Source organism: Sinocyclocheilus grahami, unplaced genomic scaffold, assembly GCF_001515645.1.
Source record: "Sinocyclocheilus grahami isolate Dianchi unplaced genomic scaffold, SAMN03320097.WGS_v1.1 scaffold57.1, whole genome shotgun sequence".
NCBI classification, from domain to species: Eukaryota; Metazoa; Chordata; class Actinopteri; order Cypriniformes; family Cyprinidae; genus Sinocyclocheilus; species Sinocyclocheilus grahami.
In genome coordinates, this window is record NW_015505236.1 from 256,843 (window position 1) to 274,596 (window position 17,754).

Below are 17,754 nucleotides of genomic sequence, written 5' to 3' on the forward strand. Positions count from 1 at the left end.
TCCACAACCACTGGTTTGCATTAAAGCATGACAGAGAGCTCCATTAAACATCATTTGTCTTTATGGAAATGCTTGCGGACTCTTTCATTACCCTTAAAGAAGACTTGCCTTTAAAGCAGTGTTTCAGGTTAAATGCAGGTTAAGTCCTATCATCAGCATCTCATGCTGTCAGTTACTACAGTTCATAAAAACAAACAAAAAAATGTGTTTACAGTAATACACTTGCATGGAAGTCAATGGGGCAAGACATTGCACCAGAATAAATGTTAAAATACATAATGTTTAACGTTGTGGGTTAACATGAGACTAAATCTAATGTCCAAAATGCATTTTGTATGTTTGTTACAATTGCAATGCAATTATTACAAATGCAATTTCTGTGTGTTTTTGTTTGTTACAGACTGTTTAAGTCATAATCTACATAATTTAACTTATATGGATTTATAATATTTACATGTACATTTAGTCATTTAGCAGACGCTTTTATCCAAAGCGACTTACAAATGAGGACAATAGAAGCAATCAAAATCAACAAGAGAGCAATGATATGCAAGTGCTAGAACAAGTATATTTGATTTTAACTTAAACTTATATTTACTTTTTTCATTGTTTAATTTCATTTTTTTCACACATATATATATATATATATATATATGTATGTATGTATAATAGCATGTCTGTTCATTTTGTATTCTTCCGAAGGCTAATCACCGGAATACATCCGGTCTCTCTCTCTCTCTCCCAATAGCTTAGAAATCTATTATTACTTTCCATTTTTCCAAGAACACGTGCCAGCAGCTGCAAAAATAAACATCAACCCTAGACTGAGAGAAAAGAGTGTCCAACTCATAGCCTGAGGTGTTTTACTTTTTAGCCAACCTGTGCAGTGAACCACATCCCTGTCTGATTGCCACAGATGACCGCTGATACACAAAGACGTCTGTTTGGGGTTAATTAAGTAAAACAGGAATGCAGGGCAGCATGGGAGATTCTGACAGCCTTGATCCAGGTGCCTGACATGGCACTGACATAGATAAACCGTTCATAATAACACCAGGAGCATGCTTTAAGCAAGTAAACAAGGTCCATGTGTTCACAAAATGATTGTTTTCAAACAGGTTTCCCAGACTTTCCCTCGGTATGTCATTGGTTGGCCAAAGAGGACAGCACCAAACACATGATATGTAATAGTAAAAATGTTAGTAAGTTAGTAAATATGCACAAATTAACACACATCATTACGTTTTAGCAGTCTGCTTTTTGTTTTATTCTTAAAAGCACCATAATTTTTTGGCTTTTCAGTGAAAAACAACTGTTCTTTCTGGCTGAAGAGTGAAAACAAAGCAGTTCAGACTGCACATGCTGTTATGCATGTAACAAAAGGTGTGAGTTCAATGAACTGTATATTTTTCCCCTAGACAGTAATGGTGTAAATATTCCGTTTTTTAAGCAGTCAAGACCTTAAGGATTGTTTATAGAAAGTGACTTTAAAAACCTGCCTTGAGAAATATTCACTGGAGTAAATGTTTGACAACTAACTCTTCTTGCTAAAGAATTATGCCACATCTGCCCCCTGCTGGTTTTACATCACTGTCACACCTGTGTCCTGTTCCAGCTGTTTTAAAGTGGTTGAATATGAGGTTTAGGCTTGAGAGCACAAAGAACGAAAGAGAAAAATGTAGTTTGTAGCATGGATAGATGAACTGTAGGAGTGTTTATTGTTTGAATATTCTTGAAGCAATGAACTTAAACTCCTGCCAGGGACACTCTGGGCTCAGAGCCAATGAAGGAAAAGGAGAGGCAGGGAGCTTTAGGGATTTGTTATGTGCTCCTAAACATATGCCCTGATGATTTCCTTCATGTATGTCTTCTTACCTTCACATTCTCAACCTCTTTACCACTGGAAAAATATGCATATAAACATGAACAGAGCTTCATCTGGCCCCAAAAGTCACATTTAAAAAAAAAAAGCCTTTTGCACCCAAATGCTGCAGGATCTTTTCTCTTCATTAACTCTTCTTTGTCATGTTTTCTCTATGTCAGCTGGTGTTTTGGTGATTTTTTGTGGATGAAGTCAGTTCTCCAGGTTCACACACACACACACACCCATATAACTCTATAATATAAAACCAAAAAATAGGATTATTTAAATACATTTTACAAAACTATTTCAATCTTTCTACTTCAAAATTTCACATTTAATTCAATGTGTTGCTTGTCGCTTCTTTGTAAATAATCTTTAAGTGAGCTTTAAGTGACGTGACATGTGGCCAAGTATGGTTACCCATACTAGGAATTAGTATGGGTAACTAGGAATTTAACCCATCCTAAGTGCACACACACAGCAGTGAACCCACACCGTGAACACACACCCGGAGCAGTGGGCAGCCTATATGCTGCGGCGCCCGGGGAGCAGTTGAGGGCTCGGTGTCTTGCTCAAGGGCACCTCAGTCGTGGTATTGAAGGTGGAAGAGAGCACTGTACATTAACTCCCCCCACCTACAATCCCTGCCGGACCTGAGACTCGAACTCGCAACCTGGGTTACGAGTCCGACTCTCTAACCATTACGCCACGACTTCCCCATCGTGAAGTTTAGCAATTTTTTTCACTCTTAAAAATAAAGGTGCTTCACGAAGCCATAGAAGAACCTTTTTGTCTAAATGGTTCCATAAAGAACCTTTAACATCTGAAGAACCTTTCTGTTTCACAAAAGGTTCTTTGTGGTGAAAAAAGGTTCTTCAGATTATAAAAAGGTAAGAAAGAGATGGTTCTTTAAAGAACCTTTGACTGAATGGTTCTTCATGGAACCAAAAATGGTTCTTCTATGGCATCGCTTGAAGAACCTTTTGAAGCACCTTTATTTTTAAGAGTGTAACTAATTGAACATCCTCTCACTGCAGCACTGAATCAACAGCACCCCTTAAAAACAGACTCAACAGAGGTATTCCCTATATTTGTCCCTGATATTACAAATCTACATCTATGCTCATGTGTGCATTTGTGTCAGTGAAAGTGAAGGATTCTTTTATAGGAGGTAGTGTATTGTTTTAGAGATAAAATGCTGGGCTTTGATTCTGTGAGCCATGAACATCATTTCTGCCGCCTTGAACGAGACACTTAACCCCAGGTTGCTTCAGATGGATAGTCCTTGACTATTGCATGCTGTGTTTTATGCAGTATGCTATGTTCAGTTGTTTAGAAATAGCATGTGAATTTCTTCGCATTCTTTTTATTCAGTCTATATATTTTATTTTTAATCCCATTTAGTGTAAAAAATGTCTGATATATATATTGTAGTCTGATAATATGAGTCAAGAGAGAGGCTAAGAGGTCAAGATTGTGATGTAGTATTCACACAGTGTGCTCTGTAGCATTATGCACTTTCCAATACATTTACTCATTTAGCAAGTGCACTTCATTTATGACAAAAATAGCTTCTATTTTGAGCTACTTGCTTTGCAATAGTTGTGATATGAGATATGCACATTCTGTAGTATGCATCTGCCAAATATAAAATGTCAATTGCATGTAAAAAAAAAAAAAAAAGTTCAGAAAATTAATTATGAATTAACAATTGCTTCAGTGTGCTCCTGAAGGAGTTTTATAAATAAGGTTGTTTGGCTCAGCAGTCCACATGTAAGAACATGATTACAAGCCAAAACGACTGCCAAAAAAACCTTTAGAGGAATAAGCCAAATTCAGTCATCTTCTGGAAAGTTTTACAAAGTTGCAAACTTTTGAAATTGTAAACATGCCATGGTGATGTATATGAAATGGGGATTTATCTGGAATAACGTTATATTTTGACAGCACTCAGCTTGAGCCAGTAGGTTTAACGCTCATAAACTACTGGATTGACTCTAAAGTCAACATCCCCTCACCTTTAAGAGAAAACCCATGTGATTTTTTAGTATTTTTTTAAAAACTTAATAGGAGGCTGGACTGAAGGTAAAATGTTCTATTACATGCAAAAAGTGCAAACGAATATACGTGCCATTAGATATTTCAATATATCTTTTTAAGTCTCTTTTGCTTACCAGTTCATTTGATCAAATGAAAGTAAAAACTGTAACACTGAGAAATATTATTAGAATTTAAAACACGTTTTCTATCGGAATATATTTGAAAATATATCTATTCCCGTGATGCGCAGCTGAATTTTCAGCATCATTCCTCCAGTCTTCAGTGTCACATGATCCTTCAGAAATCATTCTGATATGCTGATTTGCTGCTTAACAAACATTTCTTCAATGTTTTGATGCTTAATATTTTTGTAGAAACCGTGATACACGTTTTTCAGGATGAATAAGAACAGCATTTGTTTTTAAAATTGAAATCTTTTGTAACAAATGTCTTTACTGTCACTTTTCAAAGAAGTATTCAAAACTTTTTTTTATTTAAAACTGGCATTTCTGTTATTCCTTACAAAATAAGGTACAGTGGTTTTACCATCACGTACAAAAAAGGTATCAAGAAGTACCATGGTACTAACAGGGTTTTGTACAGTGTTTCACAGTATTACAAAAAGCTACCATGATATATATATATCTATACTGGTACTATATATATATATATATATATATAGTACCATATGATACAATAGTCTTGCTACTGTACATGTACTTAAAGTAGTACAAGTCCATGGCGAATGAGCATGGTGTCATGTCTAAACTATGGTACCATGGTAGTACCACGGTACTTTTTGGTTAGTGCAAGACAAGTACGCCCAATTTACAGCAATGGCATATCCTAGACTGTTTGATGCACAACGTGAATTTCTGTACGACTCAAACACAGCTTCGCATTACACAAAAGAGCTTCAGGAAACCCAATTTTTAGTATTTTTTAAAAACTTAATAGGAGGCTAGACTGAAGGTAAAATGTTCTATTACATGCAAAAAGTGCAAACGAATATACGTGCCATTAGATATTTCAATATATCTTTTTAAGTCTCTTTTGCTTACCAGTTCATTTGATCAAATGAAAGTAAAAACTGTAACACTGAGAAATATTATTAGAATTTAAAACACGTTTTCTATTGGAATATATTTTAAAATATATCTATTCCCGTGATGCGCAGCTGAATTTTCAGCATCATTACTCCAGTCTTCAGTGTCACATGATCCTTCAGAAATCATTCTGATATGCTGATTTGCTGCTTAACAAACATTTCTTCAATGTTTTGATGCTTAATATTTTTGTAGAAACCGTGATACACGTTTTTCAGGATGAATAAGAACAGCATTTGTTTTTAAAATTGAAATCTTTTGTAACAAATGTCTTTACTGTCACTTTTCAAAGAAGTATTCAAAACTTTTTTTTATTTAAAACTGGCATTTCTGTTATTCCTTACAAAATAAGGTACAGTGGTTTTACCATCATGTACAAAAAAGGTATCAAGAAGTACCATGGTACTAACAGGGTTTTGTACAGTGTTTCACAGTATTACAAAAAGCTACCATGATATATATATATATATCTATACTGGTACTATATATATATATATATAGTACCATATGATACAATAGTCTTGCTACTGTACATGTACTTAAAGTAGTACAAGTCCATGGCGAATGAGCATGGTGTCATGTCTAAACTATGGTACCATGGTAGTACCACGGTACTTTTTGGTTAGTGCAAGACAAGTACGCCCAATTTACAGCAATGGCATATCCTAGACTGTTTGATGCACAACGTGAATTTCTGTACGACTCAAACACAGCTTCGCATTACACAAAAGAGCTTCAGGAAACCCAACACATCACAAGGACACATGCAGCTTCACCCACACGCTTTATTATAACCCCTGCTATTCTCACATCCGGGATATGAAACATGAGCAAAGACTTGGAATGCTACATTTTTTCCCCCTCTCGACTCTCACAGGCGCCGTAATGATGGAGTAAAAAGCATCACGATTGGTGGATGCGGCGAGAAGAAACATAAAACCCCACAGCGTAGCTTTTGCACTCCGGACGCGACAAACGCGAATGAATCCAGCGCGTGCTTTCGGTCATCTGTGAAGAACTGAACTAGGAAAAAAAAACCTTGAACTACAGCAAAAACATCCACATCCACACAAGAAGCTAAAAGTACACAATGGTCGCTGGCGATATGTGTCTCTCAGACAAGCTTAGCGCAGCGTCGCTTGCGTGACAGCTCGCTGGCCAATAGGAACATCCAGCGGCTCAGACGCGTCCAATGGCGAACGGCAGAATACGGGCCTAAACGCAAGTTAGGCTGTTGTTGCAGGCGGCCAGCGCTAAACTTCACCAAATAATAGCTGTTTGTATTTTGGGTGCCGCAGTAGCCATTTTAGGTAAGCACATCTTTAAACTTTTTAATTTTAACGCGTCGGGCGCAAAAGCGCATGGAGTATGGTGCGCGGACGCGTCAAACTCTCGCATCCCCTCATGAATGAACTGCTCTTGTGCGTTAGGATGAAAGAAATTGCTCGGAGTTTTCCCCCCCTTCCCCTTCCCCTTCCCCGACTCCCACCCCCTCTAATTTTTTATGCATTTTTCTAAACTGTCATGGCGTTTAGTGTCCTTGGAAATAAATGCGGAGAGAGGAACGCGTAGGTTTTTACGCTAACTGATGTCCGGAGCCGGCGTGTCCAGGTAGGTGAGGTCGCGTTTGACGGTCCCTCCGCGGAGTTTGAGCGGCTCTTCACGCGTGTAACGCCTGAAATATAGAGCACCGTTGCCGTGACATTACAGTTAGCACGCTGGCTAGCGCCCTACAGGGGCTAATGTATATGGGACACGATGTTAGGCTTTTTATAAGAGTGTTTTATGAGGCAAGTTTGGCATCTGTTGAGGCACAAAGCATCCCATGACTGCTATCAAGTACTAGGAACAATGTAACTTCTAGCACTCATGTGGTTTACTTCCACTCCTGGTTTGTGCTATATCCCTGTTGAAATTAACCTGCTATTTATTGATTTTTGTCATTAATAGGAAAGCGTTATTGTAACAAATGTATGCTTTTTCTTTTTTATACAATGAAAATGCCTCACAGTTGCATTGACTCTTGTCTTAACTCCAGGAATGGGTTAGTTAGAATCAGTGGGCCCACCTGGTTTATAGTGAAATTAAAGTGTTCATATGGATTTATAAATCTGCATGTGGATGTATACAACCAATGATGTTGCATTAGTTTGCCTTTCTTTTTTTTTTTACAAGATACAATAATAACACATGGATTCGTGCAATAGGTTAATTAGTATTTGGGGTCCCACCTGGTTTATGGTGTAATTATGTGATTATTATAGATTTATATCACAAATAATGTTGCGTTACTGTGACAACTTAATGCTTTTTTTTAATTCAATGGTAGTGCACCACAGGTAGATTGACATCTGTCTTAGGACAAGGAAGGGGTTAGTTAGTATCAAGGGGCCCATTTGGTTTATAATGTAAACCTTTTGAAATGTATGTGTAAATATGGAGTTATATCACCATAGATGTTGCATTCGTGCCAAAACATTATACTTTTCCTTTTTATACAGTTAAAAAAAATTGTATAAATTGCACGACAAGTAGAATGACTCCTCTCTAACCTCAAGCAATGGGTTAGTTCGTATCAAGGGTCTCACCTAGTTTATGGTGAAAATTATGTGATATGGATTTATGCCACTAATAATGTTGTTTGTGTCAAAACTGTATATTTTTCTTTTTAATATAAGAGCATCACAGGTAGATTGACAGCTGTCTTACCTCAAGCAATGTGATAGTATGATGTAATTCTGTGGTTATTACAGATTTATGTCACTTATAAAGATTTTAATGTTTTTAGTTTTGAACTCAATGACAGTTAGTTAGTATCTAATGGCCTTGGTTTTAGTGAATGTTTCAAACTAGTACAAATGATTTCAATTAAACCCATTAGAAAATTAAAGTTAATAAAATGGGTTGCAAAAGTGGAGAGAAGTTGAAGTGCTCATAATCTGCAGGTCAATCATTTGAACATTACACACTTTTGTTGTTATAGTGAGGTCGCGTTTGACGGTCCCTCCGCGGAGTTTGAGCGGCTCTTCACGCGTGTAACGCCTGAAATATAGAGCACCGTTGCCGTGACATTACAGTTAGCACGCTGGCTAGCGCCCTACAGGGGCTAATGTATATGGGACACGATGTTAGGCTTTTTATAAGAGTGTTTTATGAGGCAAGTTTGGCATCTGTTGAGGCACAAAGCATCCCATGACTGCTATCAAGTACTAGGAACAATGTAACTTCTAGCACTCATGTGTTTACTTCCACTCCTGGTTTGTGCTGTATCCCTGTTGGAATTAACTTGTTATTTTATTGATTTTTGTCACTAATAAGAAAGTATTACTGTAACACATTTGTGCTTTTTCTTTTTTATACAATGAAAATGCCTCAGTGCTATATTGACACCTGTCTTAACTCCAGTAATGGGTTAGTTAGTGTCAAGGGGCCCAGCTGGTTTATAACCTAGCCCTTTTGAAATGAATGTGCTTGTATGTATTTATATATCTAATGATGTTGCATTAGTGCCAACACTTTATGCCTTTCTTTTTTATACAACAATAATGCATAACAGGTAATTTCACATCTGAATTACTTAATGCAATAGGTTAGTTAGTATTTGCGGTCCCACCTGGTTTATGATGCATTTCTGTGATTATTATAGGTTAATATCACAAATAATGTTGCATTACTGTCACAACTTAATGGTTTTATTTTTAATTCAATGACACCACAGGTAGATTGACACCTGTCTTAAGTCAAGGAATGGGTTAGTTAGTATCAAGGGGCCCATTTGGTTTATAAAGTAAACCTTTTGAAATGTATGTGGTCATATATCACCATTGATGTTGCATTCTTGTCAAAATGTTATGCTTTTCTTTTTTTATATAATTAAAATGACTTTTTTTATATAAATTGCATGACAAGTAGAATGACACCTGTCTTGAATAAAGCAATGGGTTAGTTAGTATCAAGGGTCTTACCTAGTTTACAGTGAAAATTATGTGATATTATGGATTTATGCCACTTGTAATTTTTTTCTTTTTAATATAATTACAGTCCATCACAGGTAAATTGACAGCTGTCTTACCTCAAGCAATGGGTTAGTTAATAGTTAGTATAATTGAATTCTGTGGTTATTACAGATTTATGTCACTTATAATGTTGCATTACTGTAAGATTTTAATGTTTTTATTTTTAATTCAATGACAGTGCACCACAGGTAGATTGACACCTTTTTAACTTTAAGTAAAGCAACTTATGGGTATGTAGGAATGGGTTAGTTAGTGTCTAATGGCCTTGGTTTTAGTGAATGTTTCAAACTATTACAAATTATTTCAATTAAACCCATTAGAAAATTGAAGTCAATTAAATAGGTTGCAAAAGTAGAGAAAAGTTTAAGTGCTCATAATCTGTTATTAATTCTTGGTGACGGGTGGAGATTGTTTAAAGCTGGTTATTTTAAAGCTAAATTATTAATTATAGTTTTACCCCAAAGCAATATAAAATGACCTTGAACAATTATGTATAGCTATAGTGTTGAATATATATGTTTTATATTATTTATTGATCTGACATTACTTAAATAATATTGTCTGCAGCAGTCTTCGTCATAATATGCACTTATTCATAATATGAAAAAAAGTCATATTATTCATTTTAGTCTTATTATAGTCATTTTTCCTACTATTTATTAATTTGTGTTTATTTATTTAATGGTCAAGAATGCAATAATGAGATATTAGTTTTGTTGTGTATTCTGAATTGACCACATTCTAAATGCTTTTATTTTTAAAATAATTTTTAAAAAGGTTTTTTTTTTTTTTTACGCTTTGCATAATTTCTATATTCATGATTCCTCGTATCTCTGTATTCCAGACGCAGACACAAAGATCAAGACAAAATGAAAATACAAAAGAAGGACAAGCAGGTCGGTGTATCACATGTGTTTCTGTCAGACACTCCCTCTCTGTTTCTCTCACACCGTCTCTCACACTTTCATCGTCATTGCAAAATTAGCATAAGTTTTAGTCCTTGCACTATAGCTGTACTTCAGAAAGATTCTTAACCTTATTTAGCCTACATTTTGTCTTTAATATTTAAAGTGTTGTTTGCAGTAGTTTTTTTTCTAAGCTTCTTAGGTAGTTAAACTTACCCTGATGCTAACTTTCCGTAAGTGCAATACTTGGGTTTGAGATTAGGATTCAAGTTGCATGCAAAATATTCAGAAAGCTTCTGAAATTTGTTTGATAACATTGCTTTTATTTTCTCCCAAAAGATCGTTTTGGTTGTTTTTTCACAGTCCAGGAGATTTAATTGAGTTCTCAGCTATGTTGCATTGCAATATCAACTTTGTGTCTCCTGCAAGTTCTAGTAAAAATAGAAACAAATAAGAAAATTGTTGTCATATAGTAAGTATATAGAGCTATAAAAGTAACGTGGATAGCATAGCTAAGATTATCTGCTCTGAAGAAATTGAAGAGAAATGTTGAGTTCATAATGAAGTTTTAAAATTTTGATTGGTAAATATGAACAGAATTGTGTTGTTAATCTCTTCTGAAACTCTAGAGGAGACACATGTGGGATTACAGTAGTATGTTTTTTCAATAGAAGACATTTGTTTGCACTCCTTTGAGTTTCTTACATATGAGAAACAATCGATATATTAAAACGTTTTTGTGGGTTTTTCAGTCCTTTTTCATATTTTGACCAGGGCCAAGACAATGTCCTAGTGTCCTTTTGTTTACCTTTTTCTTAGGTAATGCATATTTTTACTCTTTAATTCAATGTTTTATTTTATTTTTTTCAAAATTTTAATCGGAAATTACTTTTGATGACTTTTGACTTGAATAATTCAAGCAAAAGTCATGAAAGGCCTTGCACTGGCGTGATTTTAGTGATTGTAGCATGGGTAAGGTCTGTTGTTCACACAGTTCTGTTGGCTGCAGCATGTTTATAGTTTCCATGCAGCTTGCAGTGTTATATAGAATGCGCACCTGCGCGCATATCTGCGTTTTATATGCCTTTGAATGTTGCTCATCCAATCAGAATTTGTTGTTGTAACTGTCTATTTTATAAACTTAGATACTCATACTTTTGACTTGATTTGATGATTCAAGGCAGATCATTTCTTCACAGCCTAAGCTAATAAATAGCTGTGATTTTTTTAAGAAAGCATCAAATGGAAGATATCATTGAAAACATTGGAGGTAGATTCAGAACCACCTCCTTCATTTCAAGAAGAATTGAGAGTTTTTATTATGACGGTCATCAACCAGGAAGCTGAACATCTGTTTTGAGTATCTGTTTGAATAAACTGGCCACAGCACCTCAGTTACTCCTTCTCTGAGTCAGATGCTCTCTAGAAGAGTAGGTACTGCCGGCGCAGTCTGGCTGGTGCAATGATTGCTGTCCTACAGGTAAATGCTAAAATGTTGAGTATAATATCTGTTGGCATGTGGTACGAATGTGCTGTCTGCAGTACCTACACGGTATGACTTAAACCCAGTGTAAACTCTGCACACAAAGTTGCAAGAAGTTTAATTTGATCATTTTGGCAATACAGTGACATTGGCATGTAGTCGACATTACTGCTTCATGTCCAATTAATGTGCACCATCTGTGCCTCTTATATTACAGCTTCAGCATATACCTCTGCAATTAATTATTGGCTCAGTGTACATTTGGTATCAACTCTCGTTTTGGGTGATCTAGTCAAGTGGTCACTCAAGACCTGGTATTAACATGCATCTCAAAAATATATCCACTGACCAGCTGGATTCATTGCAGGATAGTATGATTTTTTTAATCACTTTTTACTTCAGTGCTCTAATGCATAAGGATGTCAAACTGTCATACTGAAAACTTATTTTCACAAGCGTTTCCACTTTTTATTGATTACCATTTAAAAAAAAAAAAAAAAAAAAATTTTTTTTATGCGTTGTAGACACTCTTCTTTTTATATTTGTATTTGTGACCCTGGACCACAAAACCAGTCATAAGGGTACATTTTTTGAAATTGAGAAAATTTCATCATCTCTGAATAAATAAGCTTTCCATTGATGTATGGTTTGTTATGATAGGACAATATTTGGCTGAGATACAACTATTTGAAAATCTGGAATCTGAGGGTGCAAAAAAATCTAAATATTGAGAAAATCGCCTTTAAAGTTGTCCAAATGAAGTTCTTAGCAATACCAGCTGGATTCATTGCAGGATAGTATGATTTTTTAAATCACTTTTTACTTCAGTGCTCTAATGCATAAGGATGTCAAACTGTCATACTGAAAACTTATTTTCACAAGCGTTTCCACTTTTTATTGATTACCATTTAAAAAAAAAAAATAATAATATTTTTTTTTATGCGTTGTAGACACTCTTCTTTTTATATCTGTATTTGTGACCCTGGACCACAAAACCAGTCATAAGGGTACATTTTTTGAAATTGAGAAAATTTCATCATCTCTGAATAAATAAGCTTTCCATTGATGTATGGTTTGTTATGATAGGACAATATTTGGCTGAGATACAACTATTTGAAAATCTGGAATCTGAGGGTGCAAAAAAATCTAAATATTGAGAAAATCGCCTTTAAAGTTGTCCAAATGAAGTTCTTAGCAATGCATATTACTAATCAAAAATTAAGTTTTGATATATTTACAGTAGGAAATTTACAAAATATCTTCATGGAACATGATCTTTACTTAATGTCCTAATGATTTTTGGCATAAAAGAAAAATCGATAATTTTGGCCCATACAATGTATTTTTGGTTATTGCTACAAATATACCCCAGCGACTTAAGACTGCTTTTGTGCTCCAGGGTCACATTTAGCAATTTATACTTTTAACATCTCAGAGGAGGATCACATGTTAACATTGTTTTTAATTTATAAAAACAATAAACTTAACAGCTTTGCAAAACAATTCCAACTCAGATTCTTAGAAAACGGCTAAAACACTCAGGAAGACTGAGGTACACTTAGCTAAGCTAGATCTTATGGAATAAACTGAATTATAAACTCATATCTAATGCTTTCTGGCAACTCCTAAACATTTAATGTTGTTCACAGTTTTTCTGTAGGATTTTTGGATATGTATGAATATTTTACAGATGAACGTTAAATAATCCATGTATGTTTGTACAGAAATGACTCGAATCCTCTTAATATTGGCATTTACACTTGAATCTAAGTGTTGTTCTGTGTCCTGCAAATTGGCAGTAAAAATTATTGAATGCAACATTAAGATATAGTTACATTAGCAAAAATGATATTTCTATATCTGTCAAATAGTGTTTTTTCTTAAGATCTGAGAAAGTTACATAAAACATGATGTATAATTCTCAGGTCTTAAAGACAAGCTATCATACTTTTACTGTTTAAAATAATTTTTACGGATTTAATTAAACACACATAAAGTATGTTAAACAGAGCTAAGTAAGTGCAGAGCACATGTCTGATTAGTACTCAAAAAATTCAGTTACTTGACCTCCATACACACCTCATACTTCTAGATGAGGATGTAGAGATGATGATAATGTTTAACTTTGTTAAATGTTTTGCTTTGTTAATGTCTGATTAGGAATCAATGAAATTCCCTAGCAATTTTCTATCAAATCCAACAGAAGTACTTGTAAAGAAGGTGTGAGGTGTAGCATTGTGTAGAAAGAGATTCACTGTGCAGTTTGCATGATATGCTTTTGTACATCTCGATGCAATTTCTTTTCCAGCTTGTTTTGATTTTCAGGCTGGCAACACCCACCTAATCATGCTAATTGTCTAGCAATCATTGGCTGTGCTTCGAAACGTCAGGGGAAAATGAGGTCAAAGTTGAACATTACCGCAGTATGCTTCAGTCTGTAGAGTTCAATGCATTGGAGCATGAAATCGGTATTTAAATATGCCTTAATGTGAATTTGTCTGTGTGGTAAATTTTAGTTAGTTAAGAATTAAGTTCCCTTAATGAAAATGTACTGGTGCACCAAAATAATCCACAATACAGTATTTTAAACATTTTTATGAATTCCCTTTTATCATGCATCAGGCATATCTATGTATTCCTGTGTGCCTGTCTTTTTCCACACTTTTGAGACCATAGTAATTAGTACAAAGGATCAGTTGTGACATTTATGAGTTGTGAATAAATCCCAGCCAGCGTTGTGATCATGCACCAGTTAGACTGAACATAAATCAATGTCAGCATCACTCAAACTCCTTCTGTCTCTCGTGCTTCCTCCTCGATCACTATTGCTGTACAGTAAATAAATGTTAATGTTAAACGTGGTGTGTTGTAGTAAGTCTTCCCTGGTTTCAAGAAATGTACAGCATTTCTCACCTTTGTGCAAAACCACTCGAGGACACTTCTGTGAATCTGTCGGATTGTCAGCCGGATCAGGGAGGCTTTTGGTCTGCTGTCAGGCGCAGCGGATCTAGACTCTGCACTGGGATTTCTTGAAGTGAAGAATGGTTGTGTGTCAGTAGTCAGTGCAGCAGTGGAGCAGTAAACATGGATGGGATAAACCTTTTTCTTACATTGGGATTCATGTGTTTGTTGCTTCAACAGTATGACCACCTTTTTGTAGTCCGCATTTGAGAGAGAAGCACGTTGGAGACACCAGCAGATTATTGATTACTTAAAAAGAATGAGACATTAAAAGTTAAGAAAGGCCAAAGAAGTGCTTTCACACTCAGACGCTCTTCTGGTTGTTTCGTGTCACTGTCATTCAAATGATCTGATCTGCATTTGGATTTGAATTTTGGTGGTGTCAAAATCAAGCTAGGCCAATTTAGTTATTCATTCCTGCGCAACGAGACCAGTGATTCAAAGAGCACTTCCTAAGCACCCTGAGAGCTTCATTGTCAGGCCTTTCTGAAGAACCAGCAGGGATTCACACCAGCTTAAACTGTTATTTGATTTTGAACAATTTGAGATCACTGCAGGTTGATAAAGTGATTAACAAGTCAAAAGAGGCTTGCCTATATATGAATTTATTTATAAAACTAAGTAAAACTATTTTATTAATGGATGTGCACTACCATTCAAAGTTTGGAGTCAGTAAGATTTGTTTTTGAAGAAAGAATTATATCATGGTTTCCCTGAAAATATCAAGCACAGCTGTTTTAATTAACATTAATAATAATAATAATAAATGTTTCTTGAGCAGCAAATCAGCATATTAGAATGATTTCTGAAAGATCATGTGACACTGAAGACTGGAGTAATGATGCTGAAAATTCAGCATTGTATCACAGGAATAAATTACATTTTAACATATATTAAAATAGAAAATGCTTATTTTCAATTGTAATAATATTTCATAGTTTTTAATATATTTTTGATCAAGTAAATACAGCCTTGATGAGCATATGAGACTTCTTTCAAAAACAAAATCTTACAAACCCCAAACTTTTGAACGGTAGTGTAAAAAAGTAAATGCATTTATAATGGATGAGTTGGAGCGGATAGTTAAAGAAAAGCAGTTAAGTGTCCATCATACATGTGAACTTTTTTTTCCTTTTTATTTTGTTTAAAAGCATCCCAGGTTGCACCTCATGAAGATGCTATTAATTGCTAATGTATAATAGAGATGGATCACAAAAAAGCTCTTGACTGTATCTTGTTGATGTTACCACTTTAAAAAAAACTCAATGCTTTCACTGTTTCTTATTTCCCTCCCCGTTCTAACCAGTACTCCTAAATAACATTTGAAACTTTGTATTTTTATCACTTCTCATGTTATTGCCTCCTTATCATGAATCACTTTGTTGTATTCATTGGACCAAAATGATTACTAAAATAATAAATGTAAATGCAGTGGTCTACTGTAGTCATCCAACAAATGACTAGTCAACTAATAGGACTTTTTTTCACCCTCATTTTTCCCTTTTTTTGTACGTTAGTGTGCCGTTATTTAGTATTTTATAGTGTGCTGTTAGTTTGCACTGTAAAACTCTTGTCTTTTTAAAGACACATACAGATGGACATCCATGGAGATTGTGTTGCGTCGTTTGTTTGCTGTTTTTCTGAGCATCCTGCCATGAGCACCACAAGTTGTAGATGACTTGTCAGGTTAAAAATAGTCCAACTTTTCTTGAGACCTCTGCCTTTTGTTCTTCTCTGTATAGGTGTTTTGAACACAAGAACACATCTTTTTGTTTTCATTGAATAGACGGTGTCCTTCTCATCTGCCTTTGACCATCCAAGTATGCAATTCATTTTCAGTTTTTTGTCTGAAACCATGAGCAAAACGATATGGACTTTGTTTAGGGAGGTTTACAGTAGCACAGAGCAGTTAAAAGACCAAAACAATGAATTCTTTCATTATTATGCTTTTCGTTATTGCGGTTAGCGTGACCGCTGTCGTGCATTTGATGGAGAGGAGGATGCATGTTAGCAGGAGCGATGTGTGTGCGTGTTTTTTAAAACACGTTTGAGCAAGGTGTGTTCGGATTTGGAGCTGGCATTGACTGAACTGCAGCTGTCGCGTTTGGGAGTTGGGAGTTGGTATTGATTCATAGGGAATTTGATTGCAACCCGTGTATATGTGTGCGCTTGTGGTTGGCAGATTTGCCTGGCAAGCATGCATACTGCAGCACGGCACGGGAATAGTCTGCAGTGTTTGCGCTCGCTTATGTGTATGCACGCTTCCATACACTTAAACGCATGGGTTTGCTTGCAGATGCACGTGATGCATAGAGAGAGCATTCGGGGAAAAAAAGGTCAACGTAAGGGCAAAAGTGAATAGGGCAGTTGCAGGAAGTTGTCATTTACTCTTCCCGTTTCTGTACAGTGAAGTTAATTACAAAAAGTAGTGTTTTTACCCATGCAGATATCACTAATATTACCTTCAAGAACAATGAGGTTGATGCTTTTTAGACCCCAGAAAGGAAAGGGTTACCACGGAGACTGTGTTTACGTTCCCGCTTCCCACAGCTTGGTCCCGAGCCTGTTACCATGACGACGGCCCTGATTCCAGCCCGCTTGCTTTGGAAAGCATGTGATTCATTGACATTATCCCCATACCTGCCTGCAGTCGCATGCTCTGTTGGGGAGCATGTGTGTGTGTGTGTGTGTGTGTGTGTGTGTCTGTCTGCACATGCGCACGCTGTTCCACATGTGCACTGCAACGCTAGGTGCAGTTAAAAATAAATGTGCTTTGCGGAATAAGAGGTATAAAGCTGATGGGTACCAGAAACGCAAAGCTCACATACGGCACTGAATTCAGTTTACTTCATTCATCTGTTTTCCTTTAGAAGGAGGAGAACATTTTTATTTAATCTGCTCTTTAATGTCTCATTGCTTGGTCGTCTTAAGGTTTCACTATGCTGAAGAGATTTTTCCATGTCTTTATGTATTTATGAATGGGCACACATAAATAAGGTAGCAGATGAAGTGAGCGTGAACAAGGATTGAATTCATAATAAAGCTCATTCACTTTGTGCCATAACATTGCCTGTATGCTGTATTACATGCATTGCCCTGCTTAGGGCATTTAAAAACTTGAGTGCTTTTTAAAAGAGCTGTAAATGGATTACAAAGTTAACTGAGTGAAAAAGAACCCAGTTAATTTTGCATTCACACTGTCCTTGGCCTTGAAAGTGGACTCAGATCTTGCTTCCTTTTCTTAAAGTCCATTTTAAGCTTTGTCCTTAATAAATAAATAATATATAGTGTGTGTGTATATTTGTTAATATATATATATATATATATATATATATATATATATATATATATATATATATATATATATATATATATATAT

At 35.6% G+C, this 17,754-nt stretch overlaps 1 protein-coding gene across 3 annotated transcripts in view; it reads left to right on the forward strand.

Annotated features, from left to right (window-relative positions):
- Positions 1 to 5,751: 5,751 nt before the first annotated feature.
- LOC107584069 (chromodomain-helicase-DNA-binding protein 6-like) overlaps positions 5,752 to 17,754 on the forward strand; it is a 47,505-nt gene continuing 35,502 nt past the window's right edge. The window contains exons 1-3 of one of the 3 annotated variants that reach the window (XM_016270476.1): positions 5,752 to 6,320; positions 6,546 to 6,621; positions 9,871 to 9,922. In XM_016270476.1, the coding sequence (XP_016125962.1) occupies positions 6,599 to 6,621; positions 9,871 to 9,922 (75 nt within the window). In that variant the 5' untranslated portion in view covers positions 5,752 to 6,320; positions 6,546 to 6,598. Of the gene's footprint in view, positions 6,321 to 6,498; positions 6,622 to 9,870; positions 9,923 to 17,754 lie in introns of those variants that run through there. The other 2 variants (XM_016270478.1, XM_016270477.1) reach the window with 2 other exon arrangements.